This window comes from Mytilus edulis, chromosome 4, assembly GCF_963676685.1.
Source record: "Mytilus edulis chromosome 4, xbMytEdul2.2, whole genome shotgun sequence".
Classification (NCBI taxonomy): Eukaryota; Metazoa; Mollusca; class Bivalvia; order Mytilida; family Mytilidae; genus Mytilus; species Mytilus edulis.
In genome coordinates, this window is record NC_092347.1 from 78,595,027 (window position 1) to 78,619,236 (window position 24,210).

General features: G+C 31.4%; 1 protein-coding gene across 1 annotated transcript; it reads right to left on the bottom strand.

The window, feature by feature from the left end:
* Positions 1–1,335: 1,335 nt before the first annotated feature.
* On the bottom strand, positions 1,336–22,855 carry LOC139520612 (acetylcholine receptor subunit alpha-like 1). The gene is made up of 5 exons (XM_071313431.1): positions 22,105–22,855; positions 8,083–8,127; positions 6,411–6,520; positions 3,318–4,308; positions 1,336–2,080 (listed from the first exon to the last, which is right to left on the bottom strand). Exons 1-5 carry the CDS (start codon positions 22,300–22,302, stop codon positions 1,910–1,912), a joined length of 1,515 nt encoding a protein of 504 aa, XP_071169532.1. The 5' UTR covers positions 22,303–22,855; the 3' UTR covers positions 1,336–1,909.
* Between the last annotated feature and the right edge of the window lie 1,355 nt (positions 22,856–24,210).

Below are 24,210 nucleotides of genomic sequence, written 5' to 3' on the forward strand. Positions count from 1 at the left end.
ATTTATGAGTTTGACTGACAGTTCCTCTGGTATCTTTCGCCCCTCTTTTAAACAGAAACTTAAATTTAGTGTTCTTGTTTCCGTCGCTTTTTATTCTTGTATTGTCAATTTGTCATGTTTACCTTTTCTTAATTTCTTAATCGGTACGAATATGTAAGCAATGACCATAAAAAAATTAAGGTAAATAGTGTACCCAACTATAAATAATATTATGAAAGCTGTTTTATTCTATAATAGATTATTTGATTTGAATTTTACAAGAACAGCTTTTATTTTTAGAGGTTTGTTATGGCACAAGAACAGCTTTTATTTTTAGAGGTGTGTTATGGCATATGTTTATCTGTTCCCTTCTCTGATTTGGGGTTTAATCCAGGGTTATTAAACAAATCGTGTTGAATTTAATACCCCATATCTCTTCTTTATCATAACTACACTGACAGAACGTGTATCTTGCGGACACAATAGTTTGCCATATGCTTGAGGTATACATTACTTACTCAGAACATCACTTATCTTATGAGTACTAAATCTGAATTCAATTTTTCTTGGTTGATCTTTTTCAGAATTTGTTTATCAAAATTACTCTGCAGCCCATTCGAATTAATTGCCTTACTTATTCATGTGTTGTTCCTTGGTATCTCAAAATATGAAAGTATTTGTTTGAGTGTTTCCCCCGCTATAGTTTATAATATCTTGTTGGTACTACCCATATATGGATCTGTGTTAATTGTTCCTCGATGAACAGGAGAAGCGTGATCACCAGTTTTTTTTATCAAGAGTAACACGAAAAAAATAATAGTCCTTTGGGAATGCATGTTTTTAATGAGCCTTCAGGATACAGTATTGTTACAAACTAAGCTTATAAGCAACTTTTCTTCTGATAATGTACATTTTTTAACTATTTGAAATAGTTATGGCTTATTTTACTTTTTAACTCATATATTATCATGATAAACATATATATATATATACTGATATTACCTTAGAAAAGAGGGACGAAAGATACCAAAGGGACAGTTAAACTCATAAATCTAAAACAAACTGACAACGCCATGGCTAAACATGAAAAGGACAAACAAACAACAGCACACACGACACAACATAGAAAACTAAAGAAAAAAACAACACGAACCCCACCAAAAAACTAGGGGTGATCTCAAGTGCTCCGGAAGGGTAAGCAGAACCTGTTCCACATGTGGCACCCGTCGTGTTGCAGTTTGTCATTATAATTTAAGGGAAATTTGAAGGAAATATCAAATATACAGCAACGCTACAAACCTTGGAGACAACTACATATTATACACATAAAGGCAAGAAGACACATACAAATTCTTACAAAATATCATCTTTAATATATTATGTTCAAGTAATATTTCGTTGTACAAATTTTCTTATGACGTATCATAGGAAAATAAACAGATTAAGTTGTGTCAATACGATAGATGATTTAACGAACGCACCCATGTTATGAGAAATATAGAAAAATAATCAATCTTATATCTGTTGATAATATACTTCAAAGAAATGGATATAAAAAGTGCAACACATCGTTAAATATGATCCTTATCAAAGAAAGTTTGTTTTGTTTAAGTATTTTGGTGATAAATTCTCTGCTTATAGAACTATAATATTATTTGCGATTTTAATTTTATGATGAAGATGTTTTTGACAGTTTGATTTTTTACAGAATAATCATGAAAAAATTGCACTGATATTTAAGTCATTACCGCAATAGTAAATAGTAATTGAATTCCATTTGGTACAACGTTCTAAGTATAAAATGCCATGGACTTTCTAATGAATGTATTTGGATATTTTGATTATCAAAACTTGTAAAGCTTAATTTGTTCAGTAAAAAACAGCAACTTTTGAAGCAAAAAATAAATAAATATGACCAAACCAAATGCCTTTAGTAAGTGCAGTTTCCATACCTTTTATCAGAACTTAAAGGTGGGCGTGAATCATAAAGTGAGGGGGCATATAAAAATATACTGAGTGTTCCGCATACACATGCAGTTGTAAAAATATACAGAAACAAACGGTCCATCACCATGGCAATATACTTCCAGTCACGTGCTTCCTAAAATAAAAAGAAAAAATCGTGGATAAGTACTACACGACAGTTAATGTATGAATGAATGTTACATGTGTCATTTGGTCCCTTGTGGAGAGTTCTCTCAATGGCAATCATACCATATCTTCTTATTCTTATGAGTAGCATTCGGGGAACACATCGGATTTGCCGAATGATGTCATTTGTTTATCTTTTATGAATAACATCAGAACATGACAATTTTCTAACCCTTACCATGACACTAGATCATGACTGAATTCATTTCAACAATTCTTTCATTGACAACTTGGGAATACATCCTGAATGGAAAGTTTTGTATTCATGAAGACTAATAGTATGTTGACATTTTTTCAGTATATTGACGTCTTGGAGTCTTTTGGTTATTAGTTTTGGTTGGTTACTGTAACACTGACCTATGCCCTACATCAATCTTTTTATACAAATTAAAAACATCGAAAACAGTTTGTACGGATAAGAGAAAAAGTTTTCAGATGAAAATTGCTTAATGTAACTGAAATTCTTGTTCTTATTAATAATTTCTCAGTGACCTATACTATAATCTGATATCATAATCAATTAGGCAACCATTATGTGTCAAAAACAATATCCTTAACAATCTTTTACAGAACCAGGCCATTACTGAATATATTATACTATTTGCTTTCACTACCGGTCAATTAGACGGATGGTACACGAAAATCATGAAGGATATTCTAATCGGTAAAACGTCATGGATACAAAAAAGTATCTTTTGATCTACATGATCTATGCATTCTTAAGAAGCTGCTTTAATCATGAAAATACATATGCTTCATTTAACTTACTCAATATGAGATCAAGGAGATGCGGAGAAAACATTATTAAGTGACCAACCAACAAGAAAAATTTACAAAACATATTTTTGTTTGTATATCTTGTAAAACATTTCCGAAATATTGATTTTGATTACCGTCAATAATTTGAACCATAGGCTGGATTAATTTAAAACGATTTTTATACCGGCAATATCATTCATAAATGTTAGGTTATGTGTTTTAGCGTATAAATTGTCCCTCGTCACTTTAGAATAGGAGCGACTTTAAACAATACCATTTTTTCACTGTTTGCATCTGATCTGATTTCTCAACAGTTCGCTTTTACTTTAATAGTTTTTAAAATCCTGTTTCGGTCATTTTTGATTGTTGGAAATTTTGAAAGATAGCAACTCTATGGATAAATAAAATTCGTTGAAACTAAAACTTACAGAGTTCTCTTCATCCTCCGTTTTTAGATGATCTGCTATAGATATAACTCCTTGAAACGCCTCTTTAATTTCTCTTGGATATTTTGTTAAATCACTGTTTTGTTGCGTGTTATCATATGCACACTCTGTCGTCCACTCTTTGCTATGAGAAGACGCTTGTGAACTGGAATAAATGTCTCTAACATCACGCATTTCTATCCCATTACAAGTCCGAATAGGCACTCTTGTTGTCCGTTCCATATCCGGCCTACGCATTAAAAGAATTCTGGGTAATATCTCTGTGAACACACGTCTCACCCATGGACTCATTCTATGAGTCGCAGGCCGACGAAAATTAATTCCTAATGTATACACAGCTAAAAATATAGACATAGTCACAACTATCATAGTAAAAAGTAAATATTTGCCTATTAGAGGTATCACAAATGAAGTTGGAGGATTTATGTCAGAAAGCAGCAAGAAAAACACAGTCAACGCCAGCAATATTGATATTGATAACGTGATTTTTTCTCCACTGTCTGATGGAAGATAAAACACCAACACGGTTAAACATGATATAGATACACATGGCATGATTAAATTTAAGGAATAGAATAAGGTACGTCTCCTCAGTGTAATATTGAATGTAATATCAGGATACGGTTCTGGGCAGCACGGGTAAAATTTTTCTTTCCGTCTAGCTGTTACGTTTATTATATCCCATTCAACGTTTGGGTAAAAATCTTTTATATCAATTCCCCATGTTATAACTTTTTCTTTTGTTTCTTCATTATATACAGCTTGTGCATCACAGATATGTTGTAAGTCCAGTTCGTGCCCATCATATGTCCAAGATCCAAATTTCATAAAACATTCCTGCATGTCAAAAGGGAAATATTCCACATCAATTGGACAATAACTCTTGTATATCACAGGCGGTTCCCAAATAATCTTCCCATCAAAATGTACGGTAGCTTTTGTAAGCAAAGTAACAACAAAATCACCATCAGCGCTGAAAGAATGGAAAATTGGTTGTTGACACTGAATTTACATGTTATTTAAACATTTGTTAAATATGACTATCAATTAGTATAACAAAAAATGAAAACTGGGAATAAAGTTAACTCATTCATTTGAATAATAATAATAAAAAAAAAACTTTAGTAAGCTTGTTAAAATTAAAAGAAATCTGACAGAGATACTTTTATTACCAGAGTTATTTGACTGATTGAAAGTATCTTCTAACATAATAGGACATATATTAAGTAGAGAAAATTGCACTGATTCAAAGTCCTCAACTTTCTTCCAACTTAGATTTAGAGAAAAACTCATTTTACACTACTTTCCTTTTAGTTTTGGGAGAATTTGATGTAAAAAGTAAAATCACAAAAATACTGAACTCCGAGGAAAATTCAAAAAGGAAAGTCCCTAATCAAATGGCAAAATCAAAAGCTCAAACATACAAAAAAAACAAAAAAATATATTTTTTTTTTATTTATAACTTTTCTTTAGACTTGGGATGATTTAGAGCATGGCATATATTGAGAAATGCTTGAAAACTTTAAGATGTCCTTTTATTTTTGCTGTCATTCGTTGACGTCTCATTTGCGTAGGCCCCACACATATCCATTTATTGATATTTGTCCACGTTCATAATTTTACGTTCACTTTAATTTTGAGTGGGGCAGCAATTTAAATGCACTTTAATCATTTTAATAGAAAAATGTTGAACTTCTTTTTTTGTAAGAGTAATTTAATACAGGAAGTTTTAGTGATTATCCGAGAGAAGTCTTATTTCATGCGGAAAAAGAAAATGACAAAATTGTATCCTTTATACTTCACTTGCCCAGTGATGCACACTAATTTCTTGAAAGAAATCAACTTTGATTTATTAGAACAGTTGCTTTCCGTAGTTTACTGTTATGGTGCTGACGAAAACCAAGATTTTATAATATGATTTGGTCAGAATCAATTTAATCAGTCTGAGCAGTGATTTCCAAATTGATGAAGAAGACAGTAAAATGAGGGGTCACACTTAACCATATTTTATCATCAAAAATATATTGTTCAATCGATTTACATGACAAGAAAGTTTACTAAAATGTATTGTAATTTGATGTTGCTCTTTCTAATAAACTGTTGTATTTATTTGGACGCCATTTCTAGCTAACACGATTACTACTATGCTCTAACAAAGCCGAACCAAATTGCACAGACTTAATTACACGGGATGATAGAAAATGTCATGTAAAACTTGGGAATTCCATACAAATTTCTTCATTTCACACGGAAACAAAATATTACACCATAACTTCATTGTAGCTTTAGATCATTAGTGAAGACGGAGGTTGTGCTTCAATTGCTGTCAGACATTTATAGGTTTTCAGGTTTGTGTTACTAATTATTCTAAACAAGCCTGGAACAAAATGACTGTACATGTTCAACAACTTTTTTCCCTCTCTCTCTCCTCTTATCCTTTTGTCTTTCTCTCAAAGACTTCTTACCCTTTGCTTTCACTCTCTTAAAATCTTCTTATTCTTCTCCCTCTGCCTCTGCCTCTCCCTCTCTGACTCTCAAATCCTCTTATCTATCTCTGATCCGTTTAGTAGTTTTAATAAAAGGAAGACAATTTGGAAATTTTAACCATTGTGTTTACGATTTTATATTTTTAATTCTGACTTTTAATTAATGTCACCCTAACATTATATCAAATTGAGATTATACTATATCTGATTACCATTTTGCATTTTGGTATACAATTAAGTTTGACATTAAGCCTTCTTTTTTGTGTAATGCAATGATGACAGTAAGTCGGTCTCATCCAGACAATTGCAGTAACACAATTAATGGATTACGTTTACAGGAACAATAAGTTTAAAGTACATAAGACAACCACGAACCGTTTACCGCTTACTGTGAATTCATTTACTATAGTGGATATCAATATTCGTGGATTAATGAAAACTTGCATTTTCTTGGAAATTTAATTTCTTGGTTTTGGCAAAGTCTGCATATATTTCTTTAAAAAAATCTTAATTTGTTAAACATTTAAATTCGTGGTTTTCCTGCATCCACAAAATCCACGAAAATTAATGAATCCACACTTATACTTACTTGTTGTAAAGTAAAATATCAGGACGCCAAAGATGATCAGACGGAATATGTGTCATTTTAATTCCCCCGTATTCACTTGGATTCCATTTTAAACGTTGATCAAACCATTCCTGTTAAAATACAAAATAGATATTTCCTTTGTTTCCAATCGACTCCAACAGATATATCACCAAAGCCTATGTAATGTGTAGTATACAAAACATGCCTTTAATGACATTTCTAGGCCAAGAATGAAGTCCCTTTATGGTAAAACATGCTGTTGTATTTTTACATTTAAAAAAATATGCTTGGGTTTGTTCTGCTTTCAAATTGAGATTATCAAACATTAATTTAATTGAAATTTCGTATGAATTCAGAATGTATATATCTGCAAATTGGTTCAATTTTATTTCACTAACGTCTCCTTATCAAAAGCAAAACAGACTGTGAAATGATATCTGAAACGCAGATCAATAATATTATTGGGATCATCCAACAACCCTGGCAGGGGTTGTACACAAATTAAATTGTAATATCAATTTCAAAGTTCAATGTAGGAATAAAAGATCTACGATTCAGTAACTATCCAGTTCTACATGTTCTGCATATTTTATAGAATGAGAGGGAAATAACTGGGACTGTGTTCCGTTGTACTGAAAACTCCCGAAAAATCTCACATCAGTTTGGTTTTGCTGTAAGTAATGTTGATAGACAACTGTCATCTTGTTAACCAATTGATTCACTGTAATCTCTGTCATATTACGACTAGTATTTCTATAAGAAAAAACGCACACGCAACAAACACAAAATTGTTGTGGTGCCTAGCATAAAGCAACTCGTAATTGAAAGTATCGAAAAACAGAAGGATGTCATATCAGAAACTCGCTCAAAAAATGCAATATATCACTGTCAATATTCTGACCAAATACGAAATCATTCGGTTTTATAATAGCCATATGTGACTGCGAAGAAAATACGTTTGAACAAAAACATTTTAAAAGAATCGAAGTATCGGCAAAAAGGAAATCGGCGTTTGACAGGTTGGAAAAGAACTGTCAATTTGCTGACCAAATATAATAGTCTTTCTTGTCAGTTGTACCTGTGAAAAATATGACTTTGACGAAAACATTTGTTAGTTTAAACTACTTATTGTTCAAAATGACAAATGGATTAGACACAAGTTTTACAACAAAAGTGACGTCTTCTACAACATTTGTTAGAAAAGGAAACTGTCGCATAGTACCAACTCCTACGTACAGTAAACTGAACTACGCCAGTGTATTTTTCACGGTACATTGCATGTTTCTATTGTCTGTTTTTCTCTCTTTTTATAAAGGGAGGGGGAGGGGTTGTAATAAAGGGAAGCATTCAAGAAGGATATACATTTTCTGGTGCAGAGTTTACATTGGCTTTCAAGATCTGTTTTTTTTCTGACTGGCGTTTTCTTTCCACGTTCTATAAATTGATGCTTAATTTTCAGCATTCACAATTAATGTATTGCTTTGAACTTTATCTTTTTTTTCATTTTTCTTTATCAACACAAAAAATGATTGGTCTTGGCTTCTGTGTCATTTGATATTGGTATTTGTTCGACCTTATACTGTTTCTTTAATATTTGTTTCTCATCCTTAAAAAACCAATCGCTATACATATATAATTATGATTCAAACCTTTTTTAAAAGTAATAGTATACCTGCCGAAGCCAAACACTTGTTGTCATAATCTGATTCTTCTCATCCTGAAAACAAAACCAGAATATCATTAAAAGAAACCTCTCATTCTTAAGGAATGTCGTTCTCGGATTGCAGGTATGTTTTCTGTTAAGGCCTACATGTGTATGTCTTATGTCGGCTTTTTTTTCTGGCAGGGCGCGTCGCGTTTTGAAGTATTGGAGGTATGTTTTCTGTTAAGGCCTTTGTGTATGTCTAATGTCGCCTTTTTTTCTGGCAGGACGCGTCGCAGATTTAAGTGAAACAAAAAAAGTGTTGTTTATAAACACTTAAAGGGTAATGTTAAACTCTTTATATTTGTTTCTCTTGCAATGGTATTTCATGCAAATGGACAATTTGATAAATTAGTAAGGCTAATTGAACTCAAGAATCAAATTTAAATTTTGATAAATTGCATGTACTAAATATTTTTAGAATTTATCTTTAAAATCAAAATTTAGGAATCATAGCAAATTAAACCTGGAATTGACTTTAAGATTGCAAATTAACTCTTTTAGTTATTATAGTATGTAATGTTCTTATCATATAATATTTATGTAAACCTGTACATGTGTATATATAAACGTGCGCATTGCATTTGCGCAAATTTAAAAGAAAATGCAGTTTTATTTAATTTAATCATTATTTATTATTGTAAAGTTAAAACAATAAGTACACTTTAACATAGCGGTTAAATATGGGATTCGGAAGAAAAATAAATCCGTCTCCATAAAAAAAAATTAATAATAAAACAAACAGTATCAACAGTCATATTGGTTTTTTTTTTTTGTGTATCATATAGAGTAAATAACGTGTAAGATTTACAGAATGATAATAGAATTACATTTGTTTAAATTCCGTTTTTTTCTAATGGTGCTGAGTGGGCTGACATGAAAAATGTTGAATGCTTCCGGTTATTATCGCATGCCTGTCCGTAACGTTTTTGCATTGCAATTTGTCGCCGTCGGCTAATTCCGGGAAATTTATCTAAATGGTACGTTTTCAATGTATAAAATATTAGAAGCATATGATATAAAGATTATAACATGACATATTACATAGCATATATGCATTATCACCCCTCAGTCGATATCAGCCCTTGAGACTTCAGCTCATGAGCTGATATCTTGACTTAGGGCTGAAAATCCATCAGATTTGAAAACTGTCATGTAATAATCTGGTAATATCAATTGTGCCACAATATAACCAAACATGAATGCTGCTTTTGCGCCAATTTACAGGTAAACTATAATAGTGCAGTAGCTAAGTCATATACATTAACATTATGGTCACTATATGGTCACTGTATAGTGAATTATGAAACTTTGCACAGTGTTAAACTTTGTTCTGAGGCTAAGCACATTTTTGGATATGGAGCCACAAAAAAAAATAATCCAATATAGCCACCAAATTAAAGGTGGTCAACATTAGGTACTGGGATTACAATATCATACATTTAATTGTAACGTTTTTTAATATGTGGATCATGAATACGAGGCTTGTATAGGAAACTTTATAGTGTATCCCACTGGGTTCACACTCATTTTTAAAATGGCAAAATGAACACAATTAATTTGGAGACAATCAGAAATATTTTTTTATATTTTTTAACGACCACACATAAGATAATCAATGTATTGAAAACAGTATACAGTCGTATATATATACCATTAAATAATGAATAGCCAGCATAACAACAGATTTGAAGAGCAAAACAATTATATTTTTTTTATCACAATTGAAAGGACACAGTTTAATTGTTTGCGCGTTTCTCTGTGATGAGTGTACTTGTGTGTGCCTGTGCTGTGTTTCTGTCACGTAGTATAATCATTTTAGCGATATTTTTTTTTAACATTTTCATATAAGCGGGAGGTTTGGCTAGCCACAAAACCAGATTCAACCAACCACATTTTTCATCAAATGTTCTGTAACAAGTCAGGAATATGGCAGTTGTTATCGGATAGTTGGTTTTTAAGTATGTTGGCGTTTGTTTTTTTGTTGTTTATCAGTGTTCATATTGTTCATATTGTTCCTTTGTTTTGCTCCTATAGTTTGTAACCCGAACTTGTTTTCTCTCAATCGATCTATGACTTTTGACACCGGTATACTACTGTTGCCTTTATTTACCACGAAACCATGCATATGACTGTTTTCAAATAAGATTGTTGATGTTGTTGTTTAATTATCCTTTGTATTTGTCACACGTATTGTATTTACTAATACGACAAAATCAATAAGTACTAATATGCAATCAGAACTATGTTGTCATGTTTAAAATTATTAAGAGTCTTGCTCAAAATATATCTATTAAGTATTATCGCAAATAAAATGTTGTATTCAAATGCCATGTTTTAATGGTTGCAAAGGCAAAGCATTGATATTGAAATCTGGTATATTTTTTAAAACCCTTTGATTGTTTAATAAGAAAAACAAAAACATAAAGAACATACTAGAATGACAATTGTTAAGTTACTATGGACAAGTTTATTAATAATCGAAATATGTTTTTGTCTAGTACGTTAATGTCCAAAAATTATTAAAAGCCGTCACCACATAATCAAGGCAATTATTTTAATTTTAGTTTCATTATAAAAAGTTGCAGATCAGTGAAAAAATGGCACTGATGCAATAAGCAACAGACCATTTACAACTTATTCCCGATAACCACATGTTTCATAGCGGATGTTGTCTAGTTATCTAACAGGCATCTTCAGTATGATACAATCCAAGAATTTTTGCAAATGCCTGAATTTGCTTTGTAATATACAATACTTAGCAATTACTTGGTATTATTTTACTCATTCTTTTTGTTTTGACGTCTGTAAAACTGCTGTTATTAAAGAGTAAACAACTCTCTTTGCACTGATTGTTGTATAGTTTTCTTTATTATGCTTTAATCTATTCTTCAAGATCAATAGGGGTAGTTGGTTGAGTTCCTAAGAAATTTCTTAAACATCGCCATATGTCAATTGCTTATCAAGTCCTTGTCAATTTTTCGGCAAGTATTTTGTGGGTGTCCTTTTTGGTGAACTCATAACGTTAAGCCAGAATGTGATTTAGAGCTCACTTTTAAATAAACATTACACCTTGCACACACTTTAAAAATAGTTGTAACATAATACGGCATTTTTCCTTAGAAGTTTTTACGTGATAATCTGCTTAATAGTTCGGTTTCTTAAAAATCATGGTTTGATATAAAGATTGATATGTCATTCCATTAAAAAGAATCATGATGTACTTTGTTCTTACAACTTCATGTAGATAGACGGAGCTTGGACTGTTTAGTGAATGCACGAACACAAGGATTTCGTTTGTTTTACAATAGGATTTCTACTTACATGGAATTCCGTCACTGACTTCATAAATTTCATTTGGGAAAATATTTTTTTTCTGAATATTTTTTTATAACAAAAAAGAGCCGGAATATTTTGTTCCAAAAATTCGAAGACCCCGAAAAAAATCAAATGGTATGTGCCTTAGAGGAGCCCGAGTCGTTTAATTCAGAAAAATAACTTTTTGACATACAAGTCTGATCAATCTAATTAAAAACCGCTCCTGTTTCTGATATGTCGCGTGGGAGATCTAACGAAACCCGCTTTGAGGTCACATGTGAGTGACCTCGTAGGTGTGTCTTTTTCGACCAATGAAATTGAGTCTTCCACGATCTTGGAAGTTTAACGTAAGGAAAAGGGATGTAACTCATTTTATTTACGACGAAATCGTCAGTCAAAATAATTCATAAACTTTTTTGATTGGCTTATTAATAGGTCGTCAACTCATTTGCATATCTTTATAAATTCATGACTTTTAGTTCACTCACATGTGACCTCAAAGCCGGTTTCGTTAGATCTCCCACGCGACATATCAGAAACAGGAGCGATGAGAGATCGGTTTTTAATTAGATTGAAGTCTGATGTGCCGTGTCCCCAACTGGATCGATTTTCTCGTGCGCGAGCAAAGCTGTGGGCTAAAACGACACTCCTTCTGTTTTTTTAATAATACTTAGTCAGTTCACAAGCAAAAAAAACAAAAACCAAACGATATCTAGTTAATTGGTTTTTGTTTGTATTTTGTGTTTAACCCTAGTGTGTTTTCATTATGTAAAAATGTAAAACCTCAACAAAACATTGCTTTTTAACTTTAACATCATAAAAATACAGTTTCACATGGTCATTTTGTAATAGAGAGATTGTGACAGTATTTCGTGCTAGCAAAATTAGAACATTTTAATTGCTTAGCGTTGAAGTTTTCTTAGTATATTTAGCGTTAATCACGTCTACATTACATCAATCTTTATTGTGATATAACTAATGGCAGCATAATTGTCTTTGCTTTTGTATGTTGTTCAATTTGATTTGTTTTGTTTGTATCTTCTTTTGTGTTCTGAGAAATTGAGAACTTTTACCAAAAGTCACTATATCAATGGCATGACCAGCGACATTGTCGGCCAAGCGAATTCAGCAGGTAGAATAGTTCCAAAACCATTGCCCTGCAAAAGTCATTTTATCCGGAAATAATTTCGAAATGTGCAGTATTCTGGTATAATTCAATTATATATATCATTGAAATTATTATAAATTGTAATTATAATTACTTCTTCACTGAATCAGACAGTACCCCATAGCAATGTTCTCTTTCTTGAATTATAGTTCTTTCAACACCCTGAAGGCCGTTAACAATAAATACCGTATCTCCTATTCATTAGCGCATCCTGATCAGACGTGAAGCTGCCCAGTTAATGGGTAGGCGTCAATCTTGTTTCCGTGCAATTTATTCTTAATGATCTAAATTCAACTAACACATCTGGGGTTGCTTCAATGTAGGAAACATTATAAGATCTATAAAACTGTATCGTTTTAAATTGTAGAATAATGAAATTATTTATTTGAATTTGATTTAATTGCGTGTAATGCTACAACCGTTTGTTCATTGATTTGTATAACTTTGAACAAATAAACCGTCGGAAAACAAGCAAAAGATACCGAAGGAATATTCAGAATCATAAGTCGAAACCAAACTGCATACGCCGTGTTAAACAAAAACGAAAAAAGACGTAAGGGAAATTAAAAACAATAGTAAGCAGAACACAACATCGAAAACCAAAGACTAAGAAACACGAACGCCAGCAAAAGCTTGGGATGATCTCAGGTGCTTCGGATGAAATAGTTTTCAAAAAAGGACATTAGCAATTACTGCGTCGGCAAAAAAAACCCAACTTAAATCACAGTGTAAAAGATCAAACCATCGACTAAATATTTCACGAACAGTGCATGGACGAAAACAAATTATCTAATTTCTGAAATTAGGTAGGTTCTGTAAAGTGGTTCGACCTTAAAGAAGGATCGAAATTTGAAATGCCAATAGAAAAAAGTAGCATGGTAAAGTTACCTAATAAGACCCAAATTCATTGTTTAAAAATTCAATTTCACAATCAAAATGACTGTGATATTCATAAAAAAAAAGGAATAACTTACCGCTTTAATATATACGATAATGATCGACATGTTTCATATATTTATAAGAGTTAACATAACTTAATTGAGTTTAAGGATGGATCGATTGGTGTTAAACTTTCATTGGCAAATATTAGTCCATATCAGGACGAGAATATGATGATAAGATATATGGTGAGGAACCCTGGTTTGTGCAAGACCGAAAATCTTAGTAGAAATTTAATGGCATAGTTCAAAGGGAAACGTGACATCTTATCCGTACACATTCTCCTGATTCTGAGCCGACAAGTTTAATTTTTGCTTCGAGCCAAGCGGGAAAGACAGCAAATACAACTTGAATCCGTGTGTAAACCCTCGGCCTGTCGAATTTGAGACAATAACGTGTCTATGTGGACACCGAGGCAATGCCAACTTATTTGATAAACTAGGACACTGTAGAACAGTAGCGTTTATTCCAGTCGTAATTCCTTTTAAACTTGTTGAGGTAGATTCTTAGTGGAATATGCCTCTGTTTGTAAATTGTTTATTATGAGAACACAATTTAACATATTGCATATCGTACAACTTCAGTTACGAATACACCAGTTGCTGATACAGCAATCTTGAATTTTAAAGTTAACAATAGGAAAACAGCAATATTCCGAGGTGTCCTTGAGTTTACATATCAATACATTTATGGATATTAAGTAACCTGTCTCTGTAAAATAGTAAATCTTAAGTTCAAATAACTATATAAGATAAATAGACATATAAATACAATAACTCACAAAACAAGTTTGAGGACATTGTCTAAAATTAAAGTTTAGTAGAATTATGTAATGTCTAATTTTCTTCTTGTCTTTCGGTGTTATATTGAATTTGAAAAAAGTGAAAGACATACATCTTTAGCCGATTTGTAATATATTTATCTTAAAAGCATTGTTCAATAATTTACACTTTCGAATTTTTAAAGGGGTTTGAGGTTTCATAAAGTTTGTAGACTCCAACTCACCGAATTATTTTGTATAATGTGTATCTATCACTACAATCTATAAATATCTGTGTTATGTATTCAGTTCTGGAAACATCTTCGGTGTCATGTAACAACTGTTTTGGCCATGATTTTCATTGGTGTTTTTTGACAATCCTTTCCTTTTATTGCTACCTAGGTTGTAGAATTCTAAATATGTCTTCGGTATCATCCCGTTAACATTGTTATTACAAGTACCGTAAGAAGAATTGCTGTTTCTGACTACAGAATTATGCAATGTTACACTGAAAGCACAAATCAATTACAATGTCATGCTATCAATTGACCATCTGTCCCAGACACTCAAACTCTGTCATATTATTCGCAGCCAAACAATTAATTGTTTCCAATCTGTAAAATTCTATTTGCAGGAAGAAAACTGTCGTAGTTAAAAAATAAAGAAAATGTGTTTCCACTTGGGTTTCCATAAATTGATGTTATAAGCTACTTATCGCAACTGTCAGTTATAAGAATTCAGTAGTAATAAATCTTTTTTCCTTGAAAGCATTTTAATGTTTGGTAATAATCTGAACAAAAAGAAAACCATGGGTTAGGAATGATAACAATAAAATCAGACAGGAAAGGACAAATGACGATAATTTTTGACGCGTAGTTCCTTTGAATAATGATCAAATATCATAACATTTAACCGGCAAGAGCATACCAATTGTATAAGATACATTGGGGAATAAAGTTAAATTAAAACATGTTATGTTCCTTTAACGGAAGCTATCATATGAGCATAGTTCGGGGTGTCGGTGTTGTAATTGTATTAATTTGCAGCTTTGTTTTATTATATTAATTTAAATACACTGCTTTATTACTTCCTTTTGAAGCTAAGGTATTTGTTAGATCCAGAGATAGTTATCTTCTTTCTTTCTATCCATACGTTTGATAACCTTTTTGTCTCATTTAAGACAATGATTTTCGTACTCCAAGTTAATGATTTTCCCTGATGTTTTAAATATCCCTGACATTCTTATCCTTTAGCATTCATTTCGTATATATTTCTTATACCTTAATATCTTACAATCTTGAGAAATGCAACCATGGCTTAATCGGTGGTATATCACATATACCGAATCACTTTGAATCCCTTTTTTCTTTTTGGAACAATACCAAAAAATAAACATATATATATATAGTTAACATACTCAAAAGAAGTACCTTCAAAATATCTAACAATATCATGATATACTTATGAAATATACAAATAAGGAGATGTGGTTTGTTAAAATGGAGTGGATGTAAGCAATGATATGCAACAGTATGAATGTTTGTTAACTTCAATTTTTTTTCAATAATAAAGCAGGTATTTCCTTGTTTTGTTGTTGTTCTTTTCTTCTTCTTTTTTTTTGGGGGGGGGGGGGGGGGGGAGGGTGATCTTGTCTTCTGAAAGTTTAATTCGCCATTCTCCCATTGGAGCATGAAATATCCGACCTCTATTTGGTTAAGCATTTTTGAATCTACATGTAATTTTTAAAACATTGTCAATACCTGACAAACACACCTACGAAGAATGGTATATACGTTCTCCTTCAACATGTTCAAAATTACATTTTAAGTGTATGCATTTTGTCTATAATCAACACTTTTTATTTCATTACGATAGGATTTTTTTAGCTGTCACTGAACACTATTTAAATAGATTTTTTTTTTAAATTGTGTATATTCTCACGTACATGTAGAAGCACGTATTTATACCACATTGTCAAAGCAAATAAAATCTCTTATCAACGTTTCACTCACTTTTAGTGATATTAAATTAAAGATCTGTAACGTGATTGTTTACTTATCTGTCCGGGTTATTTCGAGTACAAAAAACGAAAAAAGGTGCAATTAGTCAATTCATATGTTAAAGACCTTTTTATTTTGTTTGGCGAGTTTAAAACAATTTGCTAGACTTATAAATCAGATAAATAGCTTAAAACTTGTGGCAATGTCAGCTGAAAACAGATTGCGGAAACAATTAAGGACAAGATATTCATATGTGTACATATTAAAAGCTACAATCACGGCATAAAATGTTACTGACTCCTTACTAAAAAACTATTTTTATTTTCAAATTACGTTTTTTTTTTCTAAATGCGAAAAAAGAAGTCAAACAAGTTCAAATCTTTCATCGTTGACTGCTGCATTCAGATTTACTAATCTATATATATAAAAATACGGTTGTAAAATAATACAAGTATAATTGGTAAATTTCTAACTATTCAAGACAGGGTTCAAATCACGCATTGACGGTATATCAATCATCTAACCACCTCATTAATCAGTATATGAAGAATAAATGCTTTAACGGTGTAGAAGTTATTTATCAATGAGACAACAAACGAACAACAAAAAACAACAGACGACATATATTCGGCAAAACACAGTCTTCGTCAATGGATAGGTGTCATACAATTTTCTTTTCATTTTCACTTTAGTTTGTCCATAGACGTATAAACCTTCTATGATGTTTTGTACAATAAATTTAAGCACACCTCTCGTTAGTCAATATTGATCTTCACACGTTCTTGAAAAAAGACAAACAAATTACCCTTTCAGTTATGATTTGTCACGAACCGATTTTGATGTATGAATAAACGAAAACGTGGTGTATTTGTCAACGAGACAGTAATCCCACAACAAAAATGGCAAGAGGACATCTGAAAGGCAACATTATTTCATATATTGACATGTGTCTACGCAATGCCAAGCTCCGACTATATGAACAATTGTGAATAAATTTAATAGAAATAAGAAAACTTCTTCCATTTTTCTAAATAAGTGACCATCAAGGAGAGAGACTGAAACTGATTAAGAAAAGTTAATAATCTATAGGTAAACAACCTTCAACGTCTTAGCGGCATAAGAGAACTTTCGCATCAGCCGTCTTACGCATGTAAAATTATGTAATCCATTGTTATGTGTTAACACAGTTATTGACCAATCAAATCAGTAAATACATGTATTAGTTATACTGCACAGCTTGGTGACCCGTTGACGCAAATTCGTGCATGACGTCGTTTGGGTCAAGTACGGTCACCTAAGCTGATGTTTCGTTCAAAGATGTATTTAACATTGTGGTAAATGAAGTGGATATGGCGTATATTGAAGTTTATATGTTATTTAAACTGCTTGATGGAATATCAACATTACAGACCTGCATTTCATCGTTGACAAGTTGGTATCCATCATGCATAACATATTGATATAAGAAGATGTGGTATCAGTGCCAATGAGACAACTCACCATCCAAGTCACAATTTGTAAAAGTAAACTATTATAGGTCGAAGTACGTTCTTCAACACGACTCGCGCAGAACAACAAGCTATAAAGGACCCCAAAAATGACTAGTGTAAACTCCATTCAAATGGGAAAAACAACCGTATAATCTATATAAAAACGAGAAACGGGAAACATGTTTGCTTTTAACGATCTTTGTTTGGATAATTTTTTTTTTGAATTCTTCAATTCGATGAAGGTTTCGAAAGAAAAAAAAACGACAGCGGCATTTCTGTGGTCCCTTATTTGGCAACGCTCTTTATATATTTTTTTTGTTACTTGCATGAAGCATCGTTTATACAAGAACTGCTTATTCTGAAATGTTATTTTGATTTATTAGTTACCAAGCAAGTAAAACTTATGTATGTTCTTGTGTATGCTGTTTCAATACAAAAGATGTATTGTCATAACAATTACAGATACATACATGAAGGTGCAGAAAGAGTACAAAATATATAAAGGAATATGCATTTATTCACAAAAATTTATATATAATACAGTGGTTTCAAAATAATATACATTTAAAGAGTTAAGAAGTCGAAAGATCTTTGAATTAAATTAAACATTGCGTTTTTATTTTATGGGTTCAAAAAGCGTCTTTTGGGTTGTCTTTTTACTATAGTAAATAAAGGCAACAGTAGTATACCGCTGTTCAAAACTCATAAATCCAGGGACAAAAAACAAAATCGAGGTAACAAACTAAAACCGAGGGAAACGCATTAAATATAAGAGGAGAACAACGACATAACACCGAAACGTAACACACACAGAAATTTGTAAGTCTTTTTGTTTGCTAGATCTTATATGTCTATAGGAGTAACGATGTTATCAAAATATGTTTATTATAGAATTCTATCTTCCCATTTTTACTTGCTTGTAACTTAACAGCATAACTTTATTCTAAATAATTTTTTCATGTGTTGACGAAGTAAAAGTCAGTGCAATTAAGATCTGTATTAACTACCAGATTGTTAAGTTTGAATAGCTCCAAGGAATGAAACTTCAGACTTAGAACGCGCTGTAATTGTATGAATTGAAATCTTTTCGATTGCCAACTCGACAGTTCTTTTAAGACACTGATGAAATGACATATCTAATGAAATAAAACATTTTCTTGAATAATTGTAAAGCATTTTATCTCTTGAAGGAGGTATTTCAGAACGATTACAAAAGATTCAATATCGTTTAAGCCTTATCCGGGATTGGTGCCGTTTTTAGGTTGATTCATTATTGGTATTCAGCGGGTAAATGAAGTTTGTAATAATGATTTCCTCTATCTCAATCTAACTTGTATTTACATCTAAAATCAAATGAATTAAATGAGTAGACTCTTGATCAGATATTTACAAAGATCAATACTAGATGTCTTGTTACCCATGGATGAGGAATTGCAAATATGCTATAGGTCATTGTATGTCTGAATTTGTTATCATTTACTTTGTAACCAAAAGGATAACCTCTTGAGCAGACGATCCATTTATATGTCAGCGTAAGAAAGCAGGCGTCGACGACTTAAGAAATATAGTTTCCAAGACTATGTAGACGACAAAAATATTCGGATGTTTCTTTTTTCCATCTCGTACAGACCTAATGTATTCGAACTGCTTATTTAATGACACATGAGCATGCCAAATAAAATCCTAATATGACCCCAACAAATTGCCCTATACTTTAAATTATGAACTATGAATGTTAAATGTGCTTTTAAATAACAGCAGCATCATAATTTTTCATGAACGCTATCTTTTATATAATCAGAAAATAGTTTGCACTTTTTAGAGTTGTATGTTCTCTAACATTACAAATAAGGAAAGGGATGAAACCGTTTCATCTTTTGAGACATCAACAAATGAGATTTATTTAAACATCTTATTTCAACTTTCATAAGCAACACAACGAAAGCAAATCTGAAGCAAGACCTGCTACCCGTCTGAAGCCACTTACATCGTCTCTTTTTTGTTAGGTTGAGTTGGTGTTGCTCGATCTTTACTGTGTAGTGTTTTGCAGACTGTAGTGTGTTCGTCCTTTTGTCTTTTTTCGCCATGGTTGTGTCGGTACCGGTTCGTCTATAATAAGCTCTGGGTGGATGTTTCTGTGGCATTTTCCGCCTCTTTTTTATTACGGTTATTTTGCACGATTAATCAGACAACATGTTAGTTTCTTTTATTCGATGTTTTAGCGTTCATGCAGCATAGTCTTTCGACATGCATTCAATTTGAAATAAAAAAGAGGCAAATTGTACGATTGTATCAAATATTCAATACCATGCGTCATGTGTAATCAGATGTCCTTTTCGGATGTGTTCTTTTCGCAAAATAAAAAAGTGAATAACCTATGTTTAAAAGAATTGTAATCAAATGATCTCTCGACAATTCTATAACAAAATTGTCACACTCATAGCCTAATTGTGAATATCAAAAGATATAACAACTATGATAAAGGTTGTTTCGAACAATTATAATAAAGAAGTATTTTGAAAAAATAGATTATTTTTCTACTCAATACTGTATCATAATTGTAAATGACATCAAAAAGAATTTAAATCTACAAGAAACAAAATGTTGACATATCGCATTCAGTAATCAATTCAGTTTCTAATTCTAAATTGGTATGACATTTAAGAGTAAATTATTTACAAAATTTGTTGTGTTGCTTTCATCGGAAACGTTTTAGGAAAAAAAGAAGAGAATAATACAAAAAAATATTTAAATCAAAAACAGGCAATATAATTAACAAACAGTCAATACATTCCAATATCATTTGGGCAATATCAAAATGCAAAAAATATCAACATGTAGTTCATCAAAATATATTTACTCAACCTTAAAGTTTGGTATAGTCAGCATGGTTAGAGCAATTTGGTTCGAGCTCATGAGAAAATGAGCTTGAGCTTCTACTTAAAAGTCTAAGTCATGTTTAAAAACATAATGCTTATATTAAAAGACTACAACACTGGGGGTATCATTCAAAAAACAGAACTTGATAGACGTACACATCATGTATGTTGTGTAAAAACTAGATAAAAACAGGGTTTTAATTAATTTATCTACCCCGTTGAAAGATCATATTAAAGCATCTCTACAATGACTTAGTTACATTATTATAGAAACTGAGACACACAGGACATAGGCATATTCTAAGTGTATTTACAGCATGACTTTTTATCAGCAGGTTTTAAATAAAAGTGCTCTTAGCTTCCAGTACTTGAGAGGATTCTTTCATACGTCATTGTATTATACTTATTGACCTTTTATTTCAAAGTTAACTATTTTTCCAATTCTAATTGTTATTTGGTGTTCTTTTGTTTATGATTCTAATGATTGAGTTTTAAAAGGAGGGAGTTTAATATTTTAGAAAAATTAAATACATTGTACTTTATACCATAGATTTTTCCTGTGTGTGCAATCCCAAGTCAGAAACTTTGTCATAATTAAGTCATGTCATTTTGCTTCGAATTTAATGCTAATTGCCGACCTTGGATTGTTTCTGTATATAACATGTATAATATGATATATATATAAAATAAGCATTTCAATAAATATTATTAATGCAAAATAATTTACGCTTACGTATTGTGTTGAATTTTATTTTATTTGAAGCTCACTTTAAAATCCAATTTTAATATGACGATCTAACATTTCTTTAATATTTACAATTTATGTCTGTAAAGTTTGTAAAAAAAATGGTGCACACATTGAGCGAATGGCGAAAAGGATATTTGCAAGATTCTGATTGTTTCATTCTGACCATTTTACACTATAATTGTTATACACAATTGTGGTTGACCCTGAACTGGCACGACTGCTATGTGTCAATGTGGAGAATGTCTTCTGACATCAATCTTATTCATACAAAGATGAGCTGAACGTTACAAAATGAAATGACCGATGATGCTTGTTGTATTTAAAATTTAGTTTGAAAATGATGCGTTTTCAGCATCATTTTCTCTTTATATTGAAAAGAGGGTACTCATTATTTTTTTTAACTTTATGCCATCATCACTTTAATGGTTTTACTGAAATAAAAGTTTCAAGTCAACACTTCAACCAAAATGACACAACAACATTCAAACTATAAATAACATATAAATATAATGTAAAATTGTAAATACAAACTTACTCAGATTCTAGTATAAAGGCGAAAAATACAGAGAAAGGAGTGTCTCTTTTATTGTAATAAACTTAACTGGACACTAAATCAAACTTAGTCACAAATCTCCCCCCCTTTTTTTTTTATCCATTCATAATCATTAACTATGTTTGACAGTGACTTACCATATCTAGAAGCTGGGATAGACGTAAGCCTACTTTAACAGTAAGCCTTTGTAGATTACTATCAACAGGTCGGATGAGTTTACTGTAGAAACGAACGTGCAAGAGATCGTGATGAAGACGATTTTCTACCGGTTCTGGAGCTTTTTGTATGCAATAACACAATCCTATAATAGTCACACTCAAAATTCCAGTCAACATTTTCCTATCAAATTAGTTTCCTTCATGTCAGAAAAACATCACTTGAAATACGACAAATATTTGTTGTAATTACCATAAAACACTATCCAAACTTATTACTCAATATTCCTAACTATTGAAGACAGGCGACATAATCTTTAAGCATTTATCAAAAAGTCTTAAGACTGAAAAATTGATTTTTTTACAAATAATTGTCCGTGTCGTTTAAATACACCAAACACACTAAACATACTTATCATTGCTACAATAGAATGTAAATATTATTTCCGAATTAACAGTAAATAATCCATTTTTTCAACATATTAATACAGTGTGCATTCATGTGTTGTCAAACGATTTTATTTTGGGGGAATGTAGCGACGGTACATGTACTAACTGCTCCGTTAACACATGGGGTACTATGTAAACAAATAATAAACTTTGGCATGTCAGAAACTCAACTTATGATGAATTGTGCGTTAATTGTTGCTGCACGCGGATACAATATAATATTTCAACATAAGTGTGTGAAACCCCGCGCCAGCTGTTATTCATAGCATCTTAATATTGTAAATGTAAATACAGTTTACTTGTTAAGCACATATGCTACAACACTTATGTGTTGGACATAATATTGTGTGATACGGAAACATAATGAGGTTTTCATTTACAATATCTACTACAATACTGTAAACGATTGTATATATATATTGTTTTATTTGATGTGAAATTAGTATTGACAACAAAAATCCATCCTATCATGTAATGAATACAAATGGTTCCAGTTACAAATATATCATTGTTTAAATTTGATGTATAACATCTATCCATTTTAGTTAATTAAAATTCTTATAATCGACTATAAGTTCTAGTAATAATTCTTTAAAAAAAAAATGTATGTTTTTTCCTTTATTTGCAAGAAATTATAATGCAATTAAATGCAAAGGAAAACAAACCTTAAATTTACAAAGATAGCATATCGTTTCTCGCATTTTTGGACAACCATTGCAGACGTGTTAAAGCAGCAACAACAAAAAAGAAGCATAAATTGTTTACATAGGTAACTTTATTTACTAATTAACATAGACATAAATGCATGCTGCGAAAATTAAACAAAGTCAAGATAAGTGTTGTTTAATGAATGCAAATTGCATTGGAGATATATGACAAACATATGTTGAACACAAGTAATTTTTTTCACTAAGAAATTATGGATCAGCATGTACATGATTATAATGCAGTGAAAGACATAGAAATCTGTACCACAAAGGACCTGCAACACGTGTTCTCTTTGTTGTCTGTATTTAAAAGAGAAGCTCACACAGCTGTATTTCAAAGACAACAAAAATTAAGTTTCTGTTCGTGCTTAATTTTTAATCACCATGATTTTTCTTCTACATTAGCGCATTAAGTTGCTCGTAAAACAAATATGCAAAAATATGTTGCAATAGTTAAAGTCAAATGGACAACGCCTGTTACGTTATCATTTATTCTAATAGATGTAAATGCTTCTAAAAACGCCACCTGAAGATTGAAAGTATGATTTATAAAAGTTATATTGTAAAGGAAACATTATTATACAGTATTAGGGACACGTTGATTTAGCATCTTATATAACTATAAACAAATGCATTGATGTATAAAATGTTATTACTTTATTTTTATAACTTTTTATGTAATATTAATCCAATATGTAAATAATATAAATGTTATTTATATATTCAATCAATTATTAGTCAGTTATTGACTAGCAGATTAGTCCTAGAACTGTTATACTTGAAATCAATTTCGTTTTGTTTTATGTATAGTACATGTATGGACACCTTAAAAAAATTTAACTGATCGTCGAATACTCAATTATTTCCATAATTTGCTGACGCAATAGTAAAATACATACCGCGATAAAACAAATCGGTCATGACGATCCGA